The 21227-nt window shown below is 43.1% G+C and overlaps 1 protein-coding gene across 1 annotated transcript in view; it reads right to left on the bottom strand.

Annotated features, from left to right (window-relative positions):
* LOC127586663 (arf-GAP with coiled-coil, ANK repeat and PH domain-containing protein 2-like) overlaps positions 1-21227 on the bottom strand; it is a 64776-nt gene that overhangs the window by 12352 nt on the left and 31197 nt on the right. The window contains exons 9-17 of the mRNA XM_052044779.1: positions 17969-18043; positions 15457-15569; positions 13115-13166; positions 11493-11593; positions 7834-7942; positions 6258-6457; positions 3711-3780; positions 1226-1320; positions 947-1128 (exon numbers count right to left, since the gene is read on the bottom strand). Coding sequence (XP_051900739.1) covers positions 947-1128; positions 1226-1320; positions 3711-3780; positions 6258-6457; positions 7834-7942; positions 11493-11593; positions 13115-13166; positions 15457-15569; positions 17969-18043 — 997 coding nt within the window. The remainder of the gene's footprint in view (positions 1-946; positions 1129-1225; positions 1321-3710; positions 3781-6257; positions 6458-7833; positions 7943-11492; positions 11594-13114; positions 13167-15456; positions 15570-17968; positions 18044-21227) is intronic.

The raw sequence follows: 21227 nt of genomic DNA, 5'->3' as shown, positions 1-21227 counted from the left end.
CAGAGGAGATAAATTCCGCCAAATAAAACATGCAAGAGATCAGGAAGGATATAATTGGACTCTCAGATCACTTTGTTCAGCCATCTGTTCTAGGCCCACATTACTAAAGAAAGAACACTGAAATATGTCTTTCTGGATCAGAAGCTTGCCTTTGTTGTAGCTTGGTGTATAGTACTCTTGCCTCTGTGTCAGAAAGTTTCTAGTTGATTTCCCATTTTGAACTCAAGATCATAAAAGATCCACGTTGATGTTTCCAATGCAGTGCTGAGAGCTCACTGTATTGTCAGAGAGGCTATACTGAGGGAGTGTTGCGCTATTGCTGAGGGGTTGCAACACCATCAGAAGGGGTGTCGTGAGGGAGCACTGTATTGTCTTTTGAATGAGTTTTCAAACTGAGGTCTTATCTGCTCTCGCAAATACTAGAAGATCCTATGATACTGCGTGAGAAGGTTTGAGGGATTCTTATTAGTCTCCTGCAGCCAATTTATATCTCAGGATCAATGTTTCTGGCCTTCATCATATTGTCTGTGGGAGAGTAAGAATGGGTCTATTGAGATTATTTATCTTGGAGCTGGCATGGACCTAATGACCTTCATCTTTGTCATTGCAAGATAAGATGAGGGATCTCCCCAGATCCAGGATATGAGACAGCAACTGGAAAGACACCCAGATCCAGGTGTGAGAGGTGCTAGGAGGACCTCTCCAGATCCTGAGAGTGAGTCAGAGGCTCCTCTCCAGATCTAGGAAGTGAGGTGGGCTAGAAGGTCCTCCCCAGATTTGGGTGCCTGATAACATGTTTTGAGATAATGAAACACAGCCAAACGTGACTGACTGACTGATGTGATGGAAAGCGTTTAAAGTGTTCTTTCTGATGCAGGAGTCTCAAGCGATCATGAAGTTGTTGTTTTTCTTGCAGTTTTAAAATCACAGATACCTGCAATCTTACCTTTTCCCCGAGGCTTCATGAAGGGCTTGGGAGGTTTTTCTGGTTTTGGTGGTTTTTCTGATGTGCTGGTGCGTTGGTTAGGTTTTAAGCTGCCTTTATGCAACCTAACAGCACTTTCAGGCAACTTCTGAATGAATTTCTTTTCCACATATTTGGCCCGAATCCAGGCTTCCTTCTCCTGCCTGCGGAAGGAGCAGGGAAAGAACATTTTGACAGATATTTCTCAACTTTCTGGAGCTAAACAGGAGCTCCCTAATAGATTGTCTTGATTATCCTTACCGATGAGATCCAGGGTGAGGTTTCTTCACTGTCATATCTTCAATTCGAGCTTCGTAGATCTGGTTAATGTTAGAGTTCCCCAGCTCACACATTAGCTGTTGGTGAGACAGCAAGCAGAGTAAGTGAGGGCTACAGAGAGTGAGGGGAAAATAAAGCTCATGGAGGGGGAGTGTGTGTGTGTTTGTGTGTGTGTGTGTGTGTGTGTGAGCGAGCGAGTGAGAGAGATGTGGGGTGGTGAGCTAGTCAGGAGGAAAAGGACAGGAGAAGGAGCTAACAGAGTGAGGAAAGAGTGGGAAGAAATAGTGAGGTGAGAGGAAATAGAGGGCAGAGGGAGAAAGAGCAAGGAGGAAGGGGAAAACAAGGGGAAAGTGGAGGGATAAATGGTATTTGGGGAAGAGAGTTAATGAAGTAGACAGTGATCAGGAAGGGAGGACTGAATGCAAGAACATTATTAAAGGGAATGAGAGTGAATAGGAGAGAAATAATGAGAAACTATAGGTTGGTGAACCTTACATCAGTGGCAGGGAAATTATTGCAGAAGATTCTTAGGGATAGGATCTACTCACATCTGGAAAAGCATAGGTATTAATTAGGGATAGTCAGCATGGCTTTTTGTGTGTGTGTGGGGGGGCATCATGTCTTACAAACTTGATTGAGATTTTTGAGGAGGAGATAAATATGATTGATGAGGGTAGGGCAGTGGATGTTGTATACATGGACAAGGTCCCTCATGGTCGCCTGATCCAGAAGATTAAGACACATAGGATCCATAAAGACTTGGTAGATTGGATTAAAAATTAGCTTGGACATAGAAGACAAGAGGGTAGTGGGGGAGGGGTGTTATTCTGACTGTAGGTCTGTGACCAGTGGTGTTCCACAGATATCAGTGCTGGGACCTCTGTTGTTTGTGATATTATGATTCGGATGAAAATGTAGGTGGACTGATTAGTAAGTTTGCGGACAACATAAAAATTGGCAGATTTGTGGTTAGTGAGGAAGGTTGTCAAAGGATTCAGCAGGATATGGATCATTTGGAGATATGGGCAGAGAAATTCCAGATGGAGTGTAATCCAGAGGTCAAATATAAGAGGAAGTGTTAGGAGCATTGATGTTCATATGTGCCAGTCCATAGCTCCCTGAAAGTGTCAACACAAGTAGATAGGGTGGTAAAGAAGGCATATGGCATACGTATCGGGGTGTTGAGCATAAATGTAGGGAAGTTATGTCGCAGCCACATTTGGAGTATTGCATGCATTTCTGGTTGCCACATTACAGGAAAGATGTGGAGGGTCTGGAGTGGGTGCAGAAGAGGATGTTGGATTAGATAGTATCAGCTAGAAAGGAGATGTTTTCTCTGGAGTATTGGAGGCTGAGGGGGCGGCATGATCGAAGTATATAAAATTATGAGAGGTATAGTCAGGGCAGATAGTAGGAGTCTTTTTCCCAGGGTGGAAATCTCAAATACTAGAGAGCTTAGCTTTCAGGTGAGAGGGAGGAAGTTTAAAGGAGGTTTACAAGGCAAGTTTTATTTTATATGGAGAGTGGTAGGTGCCTGGAATGCGCTGCCAGGTGAAGTGGAGAAAGTAGATACGATAGTAGCGTTTAAGAGGCATTTAAACAGGTAGATGAACAGGTAGGAGTGGAGAGATATAGACCTTGTGCAGGAAGATGGGCTTGGTCAAAATTGGCTTGGTCAGTATTGACATTGTGGTCCAAAGGGCCTATTCCTGTGATGTACTATTCTATGTTCTAAAGTGAGAATGTGATGAGAAGGTGAGAGAGAGATAGGGCCAGACAGGAAATCAAGAGACAAATATCAAGGAAAGGGAAGATAGGAGAAGAGAGGTGTAACTGCATATTGGCGAGTTTTGGATAATTTGCTGCAAATTTTCTAGGGCACCTTGTGAGTGAGGTAGAGGAGGGAGTAGGTTAGCTGAGGAGACCCTGCCCCATAGATTGGGGTGGATTGTAAAGGCAAATACTGGGGGTGGTGTCAGTGATCTTTATCCTTCCATCATCTGATCTAAGTGACATTAAACCTGTCACACTGGGTGGAAGTTGTCACTTTTGATAAGCATTTCAGTGCAGAGAGATGCAGGAGGTGTAAGAGAGAGAGGGAGGTAAGGGTTGTAAAAGTTTAGAGGGATATGGGCCAAATGCAGGCATATGGGATTAGCTCAGGAAGTTACCTTTGTGGGCATGGATGAGTTGGACCAAATGGCCCAGTTCTGTGCTGTGTAATCGTATGACTCTGTGGTAGACAGGATTCAAAGGGAGAGTGGGGAGTATTAGATAGAATAAGAGTGAGAAGAAATAGAGAAAGAAGGGGTAGAGTGGAGAGTGAAATGGGGCAGAAGGGCAGAGTTTGGGTGAAGTGGGAAAAAGGGAGAGAATCAGTGAAATAGAGAATGATCAGGTAAACGGTGAGAGGTAAAGGGAAATTCAATGTCAGAATGTCCCTTTGCTTGGTGGAGCTCAGACTCACCTTCAGCAATTCAGGTTCCCAGGAATCAAGAGTCAGTGATCGGACTTTGGAAAAATGCACTCCTAGGCTCCTGTCAGGCACAAGAGAAACAGTTAATTCTCACACTCCCAGTGTCCCATGACCTGGAGCTTATTCTTCATCCTCACTCTCAGGGCCAAGTCAGATTCAGATTTCCGGAGTTCATTCCTTGCGCTCAGCCCCTTTACTTACTCTCACCATTCTGAATTTCTGACATTACAATAAAAGAAATCATTTGGAAAATATGAAATTAAAGACGACCTTCATTTAAAACTTCAAAATCTAACCTCGATGCTTCACAGGAGCATCAAGTGAAGAGTGAACACTGAACTAAAAAGGAGATATTAGGGCAGGTGATGAAGGTGGTCGATTTTAAGGAACATCTTAGAGAGAGGTGGAAAAGTTTTAGATGCAATTCCAGGTCCTAGGCAGCTGAATGGAAGAATGAGAAAAGTCGTGGTTGTTTAAGACTAATTGGAAGAGAGCAGAAATCTCAGAAGGTTATATGGGTTGGAGATTACAGAGAAAGAAAATGATGACACCATAGAGGGATGTGAACACAAGGAGCAGAATTTAGAATTGAAGGGCTGCTGTTGCCAGTCTTAGAGATTGCAAGGATAGGAGTGAAGAGAACTTGGTGTGAGTTACGATATCGGGCACTGGGAGAAAAAAGAGAAATAGGTTAGAAAAGGGAAGAAAAGAAGAGCCATGGTGGGGGGTTGGGGGTGGGGGAGGTAGGTTTTGGTTCACTTAAACTGGGAGAATTTGATGTTCATACCATTAGTTATAAGGTCCCAAGATGGAAAATGAAGTGCTGTTCCTCCAGTTTGCATTTGGACTTCTCCTGCCAATGGAGGAGCCCGAGGACTGCGGCACGGTAGCGTAGCGGTTAGCGCGACACTATTACAGCGCCAGCGATCGGGGTTCGATTCCCGTCGCTGTCTGTAAGGAGTTTGTACGTTCTCCCGTGTCTGCGTGGGTTTCCTCCGGGTGCTCCGGTTTCCTCCCACGTTCTAAAGACATACGGGTAGGTTAATATGGGTTTAAAATGGGCGGCGTGGACTCGTTGGGCCGGAAGGGCCTGTTACCACGCTGTAAGTAAAATAAAAAAAATTTAATATCAGTGATGGAGTGGGAGGGGGAGTTGAAGTGATTGGCAAGGGGGAGATGAAGATTGTACTTACGGATGGACCGCAGGTGCTCTAAGACAATAACTGAAATTTTTGAGTTTAAGTGAATATTATGAATGCTGTGACATCCTCAAAATTGTTAGAGGTCTTTCCAATTGTACTTGGTTGTTCACTAGCCTAATCTTTGTGTTAATTAGAATTAAGACTCCAGTATAAAAGTGCAAATCCTTAAATTTCAAAATGGGCTGTTTAGGGTGATGTCTGGAAACACAGAAAGTGGGGGGGGGGGGGGGTGGGGGGAAGGGGTCTGGAGCTTTCTGTCCCCGAAGTTTTCTAGGGCTGAGGGTGAACTGAAAGCTTGAAAACAGAGACTGTTGGATTTTGGTGATGCAAGGGGATTGATTATTCTGGTATCAACAAGGAGCAGTTAAGATAACAAATCAGCCATGACAGAAATGAATAACAGAATAGACCTCTACATTTCTTTGCTGTATTGTGTATAAGGTAAAAGGGAAAAAAATATGGCATAGCAGTACAGAAATCATTATTAAGGTCTTTTCATTTAAGATTTTTATGGTATTCACACAATTTAGCTGGTTCAGATTCTACAGGGGAATGCCAAATTACCACAAAGTATTTAGACTAATGTAATTTAAGAATTTTCTGAGGGTTTATGTGAAAATATAGCTAGCTTAGATACAACCGATCTAACTTTCTGCTGTTCTTTTTCAAAGTAGAATTGGTTTGATGCAGTATTTGATGATTTACCAGCATATGATAGCTAAAGATACTCTATGTCTGTCCTTCGAGTGAGCAGATGGAGGTTTAAACTTCATACTTTCCATTGCTACAGATAAACCAAAAAGCTGATTTATTTCTACTGTTGCAACGTCTATAATTTTAACTAACACTAATCTCCATGTAGGACTAATTATGAACAATTTTCCGCATGTTATTTAGAACATAGCTTGGGATGATTTTTTAAAATTCATTTTTGGCATGTATGTATTATTGAAAAGGTCAGAGTTTACTGCCTGCCACTAAATAGAACCATTTCAAAGGGTAGTTAAATCAAACACGTTGCTATGTGCCTGGAGTTATACATTAGCCAGAGAAAGTAAGGATGGCAAATTCCCCCCATGAAGGACGTTAGTGAACCGGACGGGTTTTTACAACAATCCAGTAGTTGTACAGCCATTGTTACTGAGAATAGCTTTTCTTTTTAATTCTAGATTTATTCCATTAATGAAATGGGATTTGAACACATGATTGGATCATCAAACTCGCTCTCCAGCTTATTGGTCCAGGCCTTAAGGATTACTAGTCCAGCATCTGGTAAGAAAGACTTGTGGGCACTTTTGAGCTGCACTCGCTCTCTAGCAGTGCCACCTGCCATTACCTGTGGATCCCTGAGCATTCGATACAGAGAGTGATTCCCAGGTTGATGCTGGCCCATTCTGGCAATGGCTCATTACAGTCACAGCACTGGGCATTGCCAGGAATGCTTTGCACTTGTTCCAGCACCTTCTCCTTCCCTGGTTTTGCTTCACTGGGGAAATCAAAAACGCCTGGAGACATGGTTGCCGAACGCTCCAACTTCTGGAAAAAAATAATCACCAACACCCACATTCACAACTCTAGCTCAGACTGTATACAAAAAATAAAGCTCAAAAAGGGTACAGCCTAAAGCTCAGCAAGAAATAAGATAGGAGCATGAGACCATTCACCCCCTCTAACCTCCTCTGATTATGGCCAATTCAAGTCCATTCTCCCACCCAATCTCTATTTCCTAGTGAATATACTGAACAACTGAGCATCTGCAGACTAAGTTCCAAAGAGTCACAACCACCTCTGAATGAAGAAATTACTCCTCATATCAGGCATAACTGATGGCTCCCTCTGCTGAGACCATGTCCATTAGAAACAGTCTCTCGGCGTTCATTGTGTCGATCCCCTTGAAATCTTGCAAATCAATAGGATCACTTCTCATTCTTCTAAACTCTGGTGAGTATTGGTCAATCTTGGGCAATCCTGCAAGGCTCCCCTATGTTCTGAAGTGACTGCTAATCAAATCGCCCTACAATTTCCCTGCTTAAGGGTGTGCAGAACACCACATTTCAGGGCAGTCTTAGGTTCTATCTTTGGACCTTCCAGACTTGGAGAAGGCAGTAAGGGGATAGTGAGTGTTAGGGAAGTGCAAAATTTAGCTAAGGCTGCTGTCCTCATCATTGCTCAGTCACCCCACAGCAAGGTCAAGCTGTGTAATGTTAGATGAGCATATCATTATCTTTTCTACACTACGTTTCTGAGATGAGCTGCCAGAGGAAATGGTAGAGGTGGTTACAATTACAAATCTTAAAAGACATCTGAACAGGTACAGGGATAGGAAAGGTTTAGAGGGATATATGGCCAAATGCAGGTAAATGCGACTAGCTCAAGAAGACACCTTGGTTGGTATGGACGAGTTGGGCCAAAGGGGCTGTTTCCGTGCTGTATGAATAATGTATGGCAATCACTTCCCAGGTCCAAAAATTTATAAAGATTATTTGAGATATTAGAACACAGAAACTGAAGCCTGAACTCTAGTGAGGGTCAATGTGTGGGGGACTGTATTCCCAGTAAGAAACTGTTCCTGTATCACAATGAAATTCAGGATGTGTGGGACTGTAAGCCAGTGGCAATTGGTGCCTAGAGAACTGACTTCAGTAAGAGTCATTTTGTGGAACTGTACCCCAACAAGGGTCAGAGTGTGTGGGGCTGTCCCCCAGTGAGGATGAGTGTGTATGGGATTATCTGCCAGTGAGGGTCAGTGTGTGTGTGGGACCCATACCCCAATGAGAGTCAGTCTGTGTGGCACTATCCCCCAGTGAGTGTCAGTGTGTGTGGGATTGTACCCAAGTGAGAATCAGTATCTTGGGAGGGGTTTGCTTTGGAGACTGAAATATTACGTGGCCCCAAGAGGAGTGCATCTGTACCGAGTAATTGTCCTCTCGCCTCTCATTAAACGCAGTTGCAATGCTCGACTGTACGGCTTGGATCCAAGTTTGCTGGTGTTTCTCAGAGTCAGCCTGAAGCATGCAGCTCCTGTTGGGATATGCAACAAAGGGTTGAAAATAGGTTCCAAGCAGGACGTATATAAAGAGATTAACACTTCAAGCTTTTACTATCAGTCTCATATTATTGAACTTTATTACATCCATTGGTGAAATCACACACTTCCAGTTGTTTGTACACAAGATAGGTTAGATACAGAATAAAGATGCCTCTGTACCATCCCATCACAAGTTCCCAGGGCAGGACAATATAAGCTGAAGACAGAGTAAAGTTAGCGGTTAAGTGGAGCTCTTTCTGTAGCTGTGTTCAGTTTGCTGGAGGCAGCTCTTTCCACAGCCGTTAGACTGAGTTGGTGGAGAGGTTGTATTTGTACTGGTGGAGAACAGGAAAGCGAGATGGTTTCAAGCTAGGTTGTGGAACCTGGATGAGACCTTGGATTGTGTGAGGTGGACATTAGAGGACTGGAAGATACTTCTTTGGATTGTTGGTGGAAAGTGCTGGAGGACCTAGGGGTGGGGCTGCCTTATTCTTTAGGGAGCTCATGGCTTATCTATCCTGCACATAGGAAGCTCCTTCCTTACTCCAGTTGCCTGGATAACGGCAGTGATAGTTTTGTCTCAAGTTTCTCTATCAGTAGCAGAGCCTGGATAGCTGTGGCTCATGTGGATGAGCTCCTTCCCTTCAACTAGAAGAATGAACTTTGATGAGATTGTTCTTAAGGTGCCCTGAATTCACCCAATCACATACTTTCTAAATTAAAACTGAGCCATCCCTATTGACTTTTCCCCTTTCTTCCCCACATCCAGTTGACTTTCCTCTCCTAAGAAGAAATATTTAGAAAACCCAAATTATAGCCACGAGGCCCATGTGAAAGTGCTGGGTTTTAAACTGAGGTGGGTTTAGCTCTTAGACTCTGTGGTCAGCCTGACTCCTCTGGTTCTGAGGCTGTCACTTGTATGTAGCAGCAGTTGCTCCGGTTGACACATAACCTTCTAAAATGATAACATCAGAGCATGGGTCAGGGACTATGTCCATCTGATTACATTATCTGATGTATTTCATCCACAGAGACACTGCCTTCATAACAACACACATCTCCCAAAAGCAAGCAAAAAGCTGTGCCTCTGTAAGACAGTTGCCTGCCTTTACCAGGATCCTTTCAGAATCTGGGACATGGTCATCTCCAGTCAAAGTGCTCTCCCAACTGGTGGGGGGCCTCTGGCTATCAGGACAATGGGAATGGGGACAGATGGATGATGGTCTACTCCTGAGCCTGGCAAAGATGGCCATTCACAGGCCAGGCAGTTGGAGCGCATGTTCCTCCTGAAACACTTTTTCAGATGTTGTGCCCAGGTGTCCCTAGAGATAGAGCACACAGTGTCCACTACTCCATTTGAGACCTTCTGGGACTGATGGGAGTATGGTTCCAAGTGGTGGCTCACCACCACCTTCTCAAGAACAATTAGGGATGGGCTATAAATGAATGTGTCTGTGTGCTTGTGCATTTGTGCATGCATATATGTCTCTGCATGTTTGAGCATGTGAATGCCTGTGTGCAAGTGTGTGTGTGTGTGTGTGTGTGTGTGTGTTTCAGTGTGTGCTCGTGTACACATATCTATTGCTGCCCTTCATCAAAGTCCTGAGATTCAGTTTCATAGGGAAAATTTTTTAAAAAATCTCAGGTTCTCTGGCAATGTTTTTATTTATTCCCTAAACTTTCTTTAAAGGCTACAGCAGTGGGTAATTAAGAGCTGGTGTGTGGTGGAGTCGCACACCAGCCTGATTGAGTAAGAGCAGCAGATTTCCTTCTCTAAAAACAAAGATTCATGAACCTATTCAATATCTACTCAAATCAGTAGTTTCACAGTCACTTTTATTGGTATCAAAGTTTCAATTCTTGAATCTTTAAACTGAATTTAGATCCTTCAACTGCTTTGCTGGGGATTCAGACTACTTGTAGTTCAGCAATGTGACCACTGCTCAGCTATATCCCAAGCTCTCTGACTTAGCGTGGTATCAGTAGGTGTTGTGCTGTGGTCTGCTTTGTCAATGCTCTCCTTTCATTGAGACAGGAAATAACAGCTATCTTTCCTCAACAGCGCTTTCCTGTTTGTAAAAGGGAACTGAATCTGACAGTGCATCTTGATGCTTCATTGGTGGAACAGTAAGGTAGGGAGGAATTATCCTGAATTATTCTCAGATTGTTCTGAGAAAGGTGAAGGTTAAAAGGAAATTCGATAGAGATGTCAAACTTGTAGATAAAGGCTACTTGATTCCAATAGCAGGAAGGTTAATAATTACATGATTGTTTAAAAAAAAGGAATAAAAAGCAAGAGAGGTGTGTTTTTTTATCAACTGGTGAGTGGTCAGTTGGAACACCAGTGGAAATATTTTCTCATGTTTTCTAATAACAGAGAAGGAGGCCATTCAGCCCATTGAGTCTATGCAGCCTCACACAGTGATCCCACTATTTATTTCCTTATGATCTATTCTCTCTCACATGCCATCAACCCCACCTTGATTGTCCTACTACCCACCAACATTGGCCAGTTAACCTACTAATCAATAGGGTTTTGAGATGTGCAAGGTCAGAGGAGATTCACCAGGCTAATTCCTGGGATGAGAGGGTTGTCCTATCAATAGAGGCTGAATAGTTTGGGTCTGTATTCTTTGCTATTTAGAAGAACGAAGGGTGACTTTACTGAGGTACGTAAGATCCTGAGAGGGCACGACGGGGTAGATGTTGAGATATTTTCATGAATGGAAGAATCTTAAACAAGGGGACAAGGTTAAAAGATAAAGGTGCCAGCTGATTTAAATCAGATGTGCATGGAAATTTCTTTTTGCAGAGGGTGGTGAATCCCTGGAATTCTCTATATGTTTACTTGGGCCTTCTTCACCATTCAATAAGATATGCTTGTCGTTTTTCATCATTGACATAGGTCTTGATTTACCCTAAACTGTAATACAACTCAGCCTTAAAGAATAAATTATTTATGAACGCAAAACCAAAGGAGGGAGATGAAGAATGACAGAAAAGCTCCAAGGGACTAAATGGCCTCCATTGCAATATATTTTCTTAACACAGGGATACCCAATATCACCAAGTGACAGAGGCATGGTAGTGTAACAGTTAGTGTAATGCTTTACAGCACCAGCGACCCGGGTTCAAATCTGGCCACTGTCTGTAAGGAGTTTGTACGTTCTTCCTGTGTCTGCGTGGGTTTCCTTCGGGTGCTCCGGTTTCCTCCCACATTCCAAAGACATGGAAGTTGTGGGCATGCTTTGTTGGCGCCAGAAGTGTGGCAACACTTGCGGGCTGCCTCCAGAATACTCTACGCAAAAGATGCATTTCACTGTGTGTTTCGACGTACATGTGACTAACAAAGATATCTCTATCTTATAAAATGCAATTGCATTAAAATAGAAAGTACGGGAACATGATCGTCCTGTGCATGGGTGCACTAATAAAAGCATCTGTACAACCAGGCTGGAGCAAGAATTGTGAGCTCTGTCTACCTTCTTCTAGTCAGAATTTCATTTTAAAAAGCATAGTCAGCAAAAGCAAGTGAGTACTCACTTTGAGGGGGATACTACTTCAAAACAGAATCGTCGCTCACTGTCAGCTCCAGTCTTAACTGTACACAGACGAAGGTCTTCCACCACCACAGTGAGATTATCCTGCAGCATTAAAAATAATGGAGAGAAAATATAGCTTCAGTCAACTTATTAGTGTATTCCAACAGTACACATCCTTTCCAAACTTCTTTCCATTTAGAATAGATTCCAAATAGATTTGTATATAGAATCTACATCAGGGAAATAGGCCATCAACCCAACTCTCCTATTGTGTTTATAGCCTCCAAACTACTTCCAGTCTTATTCAGTGGCTTGCTTTTTCCTTGGTAAATCAGAAGGCCATGGGTTCAAACCCCACCAGTACAAAATCTAGGCTGACACTCCTACTACAGCTGTAAGGAAGCACTGCACTGTTGGATATGGGGCCATTTTGAGTGGGATGCCAAATAAATCTGCCTTCTCACATGGAGTGAAAGACTTCAGGGCACTACTCAAAGAAATGGCATTCTCCCTGGTGTACTGACCAGTATCTACCTCTCAACCCATATTAACCTGATCATTAGCATACTGCTGATTTTGGGACACAAGGGACGGCAGATGCTGGAATCTGGAGCAAAAAATTAGCTGCTGGATGAACTCAGTGGGCCAGGCAGCATCTGTAGAGGGAATTAGACAGTTGACGTTTCAGGTTGAGACCTTTCACCTGGACTGAAAGAGCAGAGGGGAGATAGTGAGTATAAAAGAGGTGAGAGGGAGGGGTAGGGCATGAGCTGGCAAGCAATGGGTGGATCCAGATATGGAGGGGCTGATTGGCAGATGGAATCAGATGGGGGAGGGAAGGGTAGAGATAGTGGTAGAGGCTGGGTGGTGATAGGTGGTGGCAACAAAGAGCTGCAGATTCTGAAATCTGATAAGAAAGGAAGATGAAGAGAAACAAAATAAGGGAGGTATGGAAACAGTGGGGGCTGGGCACAGTGCGAGGAGTGTGTGGGTGATGGGCAGATGGAGTAAGGGAAAGAAACTGGGAGATGTGGGACTCAGGAGTGGTGGCTTGGAAAGAACAGTGTGTGTGAGAGAGGCTGGTAGATCCGTAGGAGGGAGAGGGGGAGCTGGTTACCTGAAATTGGAGAATTTAGTGTTCATGCCGTCGGGTTGTAGACAACCCAAGTAGAATATGAGGTACTGTTCCCCTAGTTTATGTTTGGCCTCACCCTGGCAGTGGAGGAGACTGAGAACGGTCAGGTGTGAGAATGCGAAGGAGAATTAAAATGGCTTGCAACTGGGAGGTGCAGTTGGCCATGGTGACAGAGTGCAGGTACTCGGCAAAGTGGTGATCTCACTTGTGCTTGGTCTCACTGATGTAGAGAGCTTGCTTTACACAAATCGCCCACCTTATGCCAACATTACAAGAGGGACTGCAATTTGAAAGTGCTTCATTGGCTGTGAAATGCTTCTGGAGGTCCTGAGGTTGTTAAAGTTGCTGCGAATCCCCCCTTTTGTCCATGGTGTTTCAGCTGAAGAAGCTTATGTTTAAGATGCATCCCTGCAGCTATTTTCTCTTTCCCATTAACTGAAAATCAGAGACTCCACCCTCATAAATGCATGGCATTTGGGTTCTCTCACCTTTAGCTTTTTCTGGTACACCAGCTGATTGTTCTGGATGGAAAACCACCGTCTGTGAACAGAAGAGTCATTAATGAGGTCAGAACAATGAAGACAGGAGCTAAATATATTACACCTCGGCCAAAACAGAATTTTAACAAGACCAGTACCCTATCAGAGCAGGAAGAGCAAGAACACATCTCCCACCACTCAGTTTAGCAACACCTCCCCCACCATATCTATGCTAATCGACACAGACCATTAGAAACCAGAAGTACAGCACAGAAAGGCCTTGAGGTGCAAACTGTGTATCTGAAACTATTTACCCTACTCTCATATGCCTGCTCATTCCTCATACACTTTGATATACCTGCTTTTCATTCAGGCAAGTTACATTACCCTCTGTCTCCATAGCTCCTTGAGCACAATCAATTTATATTCTAATAAGGCATAAGAGATCCGAGCTGTATTGGTGAACTGGAACAAAAATTGGCTTAGTGATTGGAGGAAAAGGGTAGTGGTGGATGGGTGTTTCTCTGAGTGGAAGATCTTCCTTCCACATCTTCAAAACTTGTAGTGTCCCAGCCCTACACAGCCCGCTTTTACCTTTTGCCCAAGATCCACAAGCAGGAGTATCCAGGCAAAACCATTGTTTCAGCCTCTTTTGTCCCAGCAAATTAATTTCTTCCTAGCTAGAGTCCATCCTTTCATCTCTGATTCAATCCTTTCCCATTTACACTTCTGATGCCCACCAGCATTTTGGAAGTTTCCAATTCCCTGGACACAGCTGGCTCTTCCTTACCATGGACATACAATCTGTCTACACCTCTAACCCACATCAATTCCACTCACTTTCTCCAGATTAACGGTGTAGCTAATGGTAACTCACATGAGCCCAAGCTACAGCTGTCTTCTTGTGGGATTCATGGAAAAATCTTTGTTTTAGTCCCTCATCTTGAAAATGTCATTACTTTTGCTGCCAATTTCCACTCTACTCTCGGCTTTACATGGCCCACCTCTGACTCTTCCCTGCCCTTTCTGGATCTCTTCATCTTCATCTCAGGAGATAGGCTAGCCACAAACATTAATTGCAAGCCTAAAGACTTCCATAGCCAACCTGATTATACTTTCTCCCACACTGCCTCCTGCAAAGACTCCATCCCATTCTCCCAATTCCTCCATTTGTTCCATTTATGAAAATTTCTACACAAGTGCCTCTGAATTGTCTTCCTTCTTCCTGAACCCGACCCTCTACCATTTTGGATTGAGTCCTTGAACCCTTCTCATTTATTTCCCATACCTTTGCTCTCACCCCCTATTCTGGACAGAATAAGGGCAAAGTTCCCTGCTCCTCTTCTTCCACCCTACCAGCCTCTGCATTCATTAGATCATCCTTCACAATTTGTACCATCTTCAGCAAGATTTCCCCACCACACACACACATTCCCCTCCTCTCTCAGCATTCTGAAGGGACCATTCCTTTCCCAACTCTCTGGTTCTTCCATCCTTGGTGTTACAGTACTTTCCCTCACAACAGCAGGAGTTGCAACACCTGTCCTTTCACTTCTTCCCTTCTCACCATCTGTGGGCCCAAAAAGTAGTTCCAGATCAAGCAGTAATTTACTTGCACTTCTAATCTTTGGTGTTCACAATGTGATCTCCTCTACATTGAAGAAACCAAACGCTTTTCAGAGCAACACACACCAGATTTCCAGCATACGCAGTCTCTCTTGTGTCTCCACTTTGCAGACCACTTGTGTACAGTCTGCAGGAGTGACCTTTGCGCATCCTGTTGCCTGCCACTTTAATTCTCCATCTCACTCCCACCTTAACCTATCTGTGGCTTCTTGCACTGTGACTACAAGGCTAACACAAGGTTGAGGTACAACATCTCAACTTCTGTCTGGCACATTGCAGCCTTCTGTGCTCAATATTACTTTCTCCAACTTCATGTAACTCTCTGTCTGTACCAGAAAAGGTCATCTGTATTGACTCAATTTTTTCTCTCCAATAGTACTCATTGTCCATGAGTCCTGCTATTAGCAACACATCATGTTTCTTTGTCTATATCATCACCCTCTAACTGCTTTCATTGACCCAGTAAACCAATGACCCCTGCACAACTCATCCCCACAGCAATGCTTCCTCACCCTGTCACAGGTTTTCCCTTTGTCCTACAGCTTTTTTGATTTCCTTTTAACATAGCCAGTGATTACATGGGGACCATGCTGGTCATAGCTGTGAGGAAGCACCCTCCCCAGACAAGGGAGCTGGATTGGGAAATTGATGGACTTGGACAAAGAAGCAGTATTGGAACACTAATATGAATGTCTTTAACTAGGGGTAAAGGATGATTACAGCACCTGTTCCACGTTTTAAAGGCGTTGCTTGCTCGTTTGTACAAGTAACCTTCCATTACAACACCGTTTGGGGCCTCCATGTTAAACTCCAGCAATGAATCATCATAAATCACATCCTGTGGGAGGTAGACATTTTGATTAAACCAATAACACTTCACCTGGTCTAAAAATTCCACCCCCTCAACTCTTAGGTGAGGTCATTCAGCACTGAGCTAGTTTTGACATTTAGACCATGGAAATCACAGACTTCTTATATAATCTGACATACCAAGGTCACCTCAAGCTTCCCTGTAATAAATTTCATCTGCTGTTGGTTCTTTTTTGAGCCCTTAAATAATTTCTGTGAGGGAATATGGACAGTCAATAGGTGCAGAAATTCTAGTTGTGCTGCTTTTGGAAGGGCAAACGGAACCCATGTATGTGTACAAATGCTGGTGCCCTTAATGATTATTATCCACCCACTGCCCTCCCTCCATTGTGTGTGAACCCCATCTCAGCAATGTGGAGAGAGGAGGAGGAAGGTGGGGAGGGACAACTGACAGATGAGGTCACACCAGAAGTGCTCTGCAGCCTGCATTTTAGTCCCATCATTTAGGCATCTGCAGAATTCAACAGACCATAGGTGGAATTGAGGCTCCAACCCATTGGGTAGGTTTAACCATAGATACATGCGGAGTAACAACTCCAGGGCTGCCTCTAAGCCTTTGCTGCCTCCAGCACAACTTCCTAGAAAACACTAGTAAGGCCTGACTGATGCCATTAGATGTACTGCACCCAGTTACAGAATCATTCCAGCAACTTGGCTTGAGTTGCTTCATTTTTGCCTGACATTCCTTTTCCTGTTCCATGCCGAGGGAACTTTACTCTGTATATACCCCGTTTTCTTTTTCTTTTCTAAGGACCTGGTCTCTGGATGTCAAGCAAGCTCAAAGCAAGGTATTTGCTGCAGGAGACAGTTGGCTGAATGACAATTCATCATTCCTCATGCGGTTTACAGTGAACAGAACTAGCTCATGTCACTTTTCTTCTTTTAATTCCTGACTACTTGCTATGTTTAATGAACTTTGTATACTTGACAGACAATATCAATGCTTGAGCACTAGTTCTTTACCCACATTTTGCAAACATGGGAGCTTTATTCTGCATCTAACCCATTTTTTTGTTTATCAAACTGGAGCATTACAAAAAAGTTATTTATCCCATATGATCACAGCTGAATGTTGTTCAGCTCGCCATGGACGGCATTAGGTTGCATTAGATTGCAATTTTGCTCCATTTGAAATTTAGTCTGATTTTTGAAATTCTATTCTTCTATTTATAAAAAAGTTTCTGTTTCCAGAATGAATACTTATGAATACAATAGTACATTTCAGGAGTGGGAATCCAAATGCATCAATTCTCCAATTTCCTACTCCAGCAGTCCAATGAGAATATATTAAAGAACAATCATATGCTCTTTATTTTCATTGCCCTTACTGGGATTGTCTTCCCTAGAAATTAGAGGATTATGGGGCAATTTGATTGAAGTTTTCAAGATATTGAGGGGAATTGACAAGTGGATAGAGAGACACTATTTCCACCACCCTAGGAGTCTAAGGCTCAGGGCTATAGTTTAAAAATTAGAGGAAGGTTTTTCAAGTGTTAGGAGATACTTCTCCACTCAGAGTATTGTAGAAGTTTGAATCTCCCTCACGAAAACCAATTGATGCTGTGTCAATTGTTAATTTTAAATATGGGATTGATAGATTATTATACATCTGAGGTGATAAGATTATTATACATCTGAGGTATGAAGGATTATTGGACAACAGAGTTACTTCACAGTCCAGCAATTGAATGATGAAACAGGCTTGAGGGGCTAAATAATCTACTCTAGCTTCATGTGTTATTTAAAAACTTCTCTACTATTTTATTATAGCATCAAAGATTGGACTCTTTAGAAAGGCCTGGATGAAATCTTTACCTTCTTCCTGATTATTGAGGATCTACAGGAACATACTCTATAAATGGAACCCCAGGTTGCTCAAGTGCTTCTCCCCCTCATATGGAAAATATATTAGTGCATTCTGAACCAAAGCCTTCAATTATTTCCATGACAGGTAAGCCAGTTTTCTTGCAGAATGTTAATTCCCTTCTTACATCTCTGCCTGAGGCATTGTAATCGACAGACCTCCATCAGGTTTGTGCTGCCAAAGGCGCTCCACCACAGAGATATGGGGATCAGGGGTTCCAGGCCTTGCTGGAGAGATAGGAGAGTGCAGTAGGAGCTTTCCTCTGTATTTAACCTGTGCTGTCTCTGCCCTGGGCGTGTGTGATAGGACAGTGCAGAAGAGCTTTCCTCTGTATTCATCTTGTGTGTCCCTGTCCTGGGAGTGTGTGAAAAGATGGTACCAAAGAGCTGTCCTCTGTATCTAAACTGTGCTGTCACTACTTGAAAGTGCTTGGTGCTCAGTTCTGTGGTTGGTCTGTGTTGACTGTGAACCAATGTGCAGTCCCTGTTGTTCTTAAGACTCACCTTCTGCTTGATGACAGCGTGTCGCTGCTCCATATCCCGCTTATCCCGTGCCGAATTCAGCTCCAGCTGATGCAACTGGTTAGTGAAAGAAACACAACAGGTCAGTGCAGGGAACATTGCCACTCTTCCCCCTCATGTCTAGCCTTGTGATTCTGGTTTCTGACAATCTAGTCATCACATGTAAGCATTGACAGGATAACACTTCTTTGCTCAGTTTGATCTTGCCTTCACTGATTCCTAATCTTGCACATTGAAAAAAGAACAAGTAACAAGTCATTCTTCCCAATCTGTATATACTGCCCACCAGCTCTTCACATGAGTCCCACCCTACACACACGTGCCATAATTCCAGAGGTGCCTAAGATGTATGGACGCTTGAGGGCAGTTTTCATTTCAGAGCAGAATACTGCGGTAATTTTGCAGTCAGCTCTTCCATGCTGGTGACTCCTCTCGAGCACATATTGCTTGTTTGACATCATTTGTGCAAAATTCTATCGTGCATTCATGACAGCACAAATGTGGGTCTTTGCCAGAGGATGGAGGCATGCTTCAGTGTCACTTAAAGAGCCAGACCCTACCTTGGGCTCTTGTGAGAGACTCCAAGATCTCCATCTTCCCCTGGGTCTTTTGCTACTAATGGTCTCCACCCTTCTCACCTTGGTACTGATGTCCTCATCTGCATCTCCCTAGAACATCTGCCCTTGTCACCACTCCCACTTCACTTCACCCATAGTCTCTGCCCTTTCCCAATGGTAGAGTGAAGACAGCAGTGAGATCCTCATTCTTGCCACTAATGAAAAGTCCTCCTGACTTCTTAATCTGATCTGTTAATGATTTTCTTTTGGCAATTTTTTTTAATATTCAAGGAATCACTGGCAGAGCCAACATTTACTCCTTATCCTTATTTGCCTTTGAACCGAGTAGCTTGCTGGGTTATTCCGGAATGCAGTTTAGAACTATGTACAGAGTCACACATGCACGGAACTGAGTAAGGACAGCAAATTTCCTTTCCTGAAAAACATTAGGGAACTAGAAAGTTTATGATCATCATTAGTGAGACTAACTGTTTTAATTTCTCAGCTTATTAACTTCATGAACAGGAGGAGGCTTTTCAGCCCCTTGTGTTTACCATTCAATGAGATCATGGCCGATCTTTTACTTCATCATTATTTCCCTTCACTAACCCAATGTCCCAGGATTCCCTTAATGCCTAATAATCTATTCACCTCTGTCTTGAATATACTCAATGACCAAACCTCCACGGACCTTGTGGGTAGAGAGTTCCAAAGATTCACCATTTCTTGTATCATCTCTGTCCTGACCGGCTGAGCCTGTGATTCTGGATACACCAGCCAGGAGAAACATCTTGCAGCTACCCTGTTAAACCCTGTAGAAATGTTGTGTGTTTCAATGAGATTACCTCTCATTCTTCTGAACTCAAGCGAATACAAGCCCAGTCTGCTTAATCTCTCTTTATACACCTCCTCAGGGAATAATTTACTGTAAATTGTACAGGGTAGGATTTGAATTTGTGTTTTGGAATTATCAATCCAGACTTGTTGAATGACAATCCATTATTAGAATCAGTACATGGCCCTGTCCAGTGAGTGACACCCTGGACTGCTCCAACAATCCCACACTGGCTCAATGCCAGTCAAACTCAATGCCAGTGGTGAGTGGCACATGAACACAGGGATATTTTACACCACTTCCTGCTAAAACCTGTGCAACCAATCCTGTTGTACATAAATCTTTGGCGCATTGCATCACTTTAATTAGATTTAGAGTTTTGGCACATTGATGTCTTGAGAATATTACTACACTCCCATTGTGGTCCCATGTATTGATTTACAACCCATGCACACTCACACATACTTGTGGTTGCAATCATTTATGCTCGCAACTACATACACATGCTCTTACATTCACACCAACATCCACCAAGACGCAAAGACACTAACTTATGTACAAACATGTAGACATGCTGGAGCTGCTGATCTACCCTCCTGACTGACCTCCATCTGCCCTGCTGAACATTTCCAGAATTCCTGTTTTTATATCAAATTCTTAATGTCAGTAGTCGTTTGTTTGTTAATTACAAATATGCGAAATCACACAAGCACAACTGCATGTACATGCATACTCACATATACAAAAGCAGACACGAATTCACTGCTACGTACACTGACATTGACATATGCATTATAGTAGGCAAGCAAAGCCCACACATGCAGGCTAACACACATGCTCACATATATTCACAATACATATTGAAATGTTAGCACACCCATGTGTGTATATGAAATAGAGATCCTTATTCATATAAAAGCAGAAAATGCCACAAGCACTGCCTGACCTGCTGAGTATTTCCAGCATTTTTGTTTTTATTTCAGATTTCCAGATGTGCAGGTTTTTTGATTTTCAATCCTTATACATACTCCTTTCTATACATATAAATGCACACACGTACACATGAACAATGAAGGCAGTTCTATCAGTCTTGAATTATGAGCTGTATTAGGTATCGACACAAATTCAGGCAATGACATCACAGATCAAGGTCACAGCTGCCTCCCGACATTAAAACAGGAAGAGGTAACTTTCTGGGAGGTTGCTATATCCAGAGGAGAATCAAAGGAAGCAATTGAAAAGATCAACTGACAGATGCTAGGACCACCTCCCTGCTTAATGAACAGTTTGACAAAGGTAGTTCTTTTTTCTGTTAAGCTACAAACCACCAACCCCCTTTATTCCACAACTTTTACTTGCAGACACAATATCTCAAACTGGGAGAGATCTGACTCCTACTCAAAACTATAGATTAACTTTAAAAAAAACAAAAATAGATAAATGAAGACAGGAGAAAAGAGAGTTTCTCATTATGAATAGGATCCCTGGGCAGTGTACACACACACTGCCTCTTACTGGGCATCCAATGCCACACACAATCTCAAAGAATTCAACCAGCACCAGTTCCACTCCTCCTTCATTCAGCGTTGCCATTCATCATTGATCCCGCTGCTCTCCTTTCACAGTGCCTGGATGTTCCAAAACACTTTACAGCTATTGAGCTACTTCTTAATGCAGTGACTGTTGTAACAAAGGAAACACAGCAGCCAATTTAAAAACAAAGCAAGATCCCACAAAACAGTGACGTTAACGTCCAGATAACCTGTTTTTTTTAAGTAATATAGGCTGAAGGATTCAATTAACCAGAATGGGATCATCTGTGTTCACCTGAGAGGACAGACTGGGCCTT

This window comes from Pristis pectinata, chromosome 37, assembly GCF_009764475.1.
Source record: "Pristis pectinata isolate sPriPec2 chromosome 37, sPriPec2.1.pri, whole genome shotgun sequence".
Lineage (NCBI taxonomy): Eukaryota > Metazoa > Chordata > Chondrichthyes > Rhinopristiformes > Pristidae > Pristis > Pristis pectinata.
Note: the sequence above shows the minus strand (reverse complement) of the source record. Positions and strands in the feature narration are given on the sequence as shown.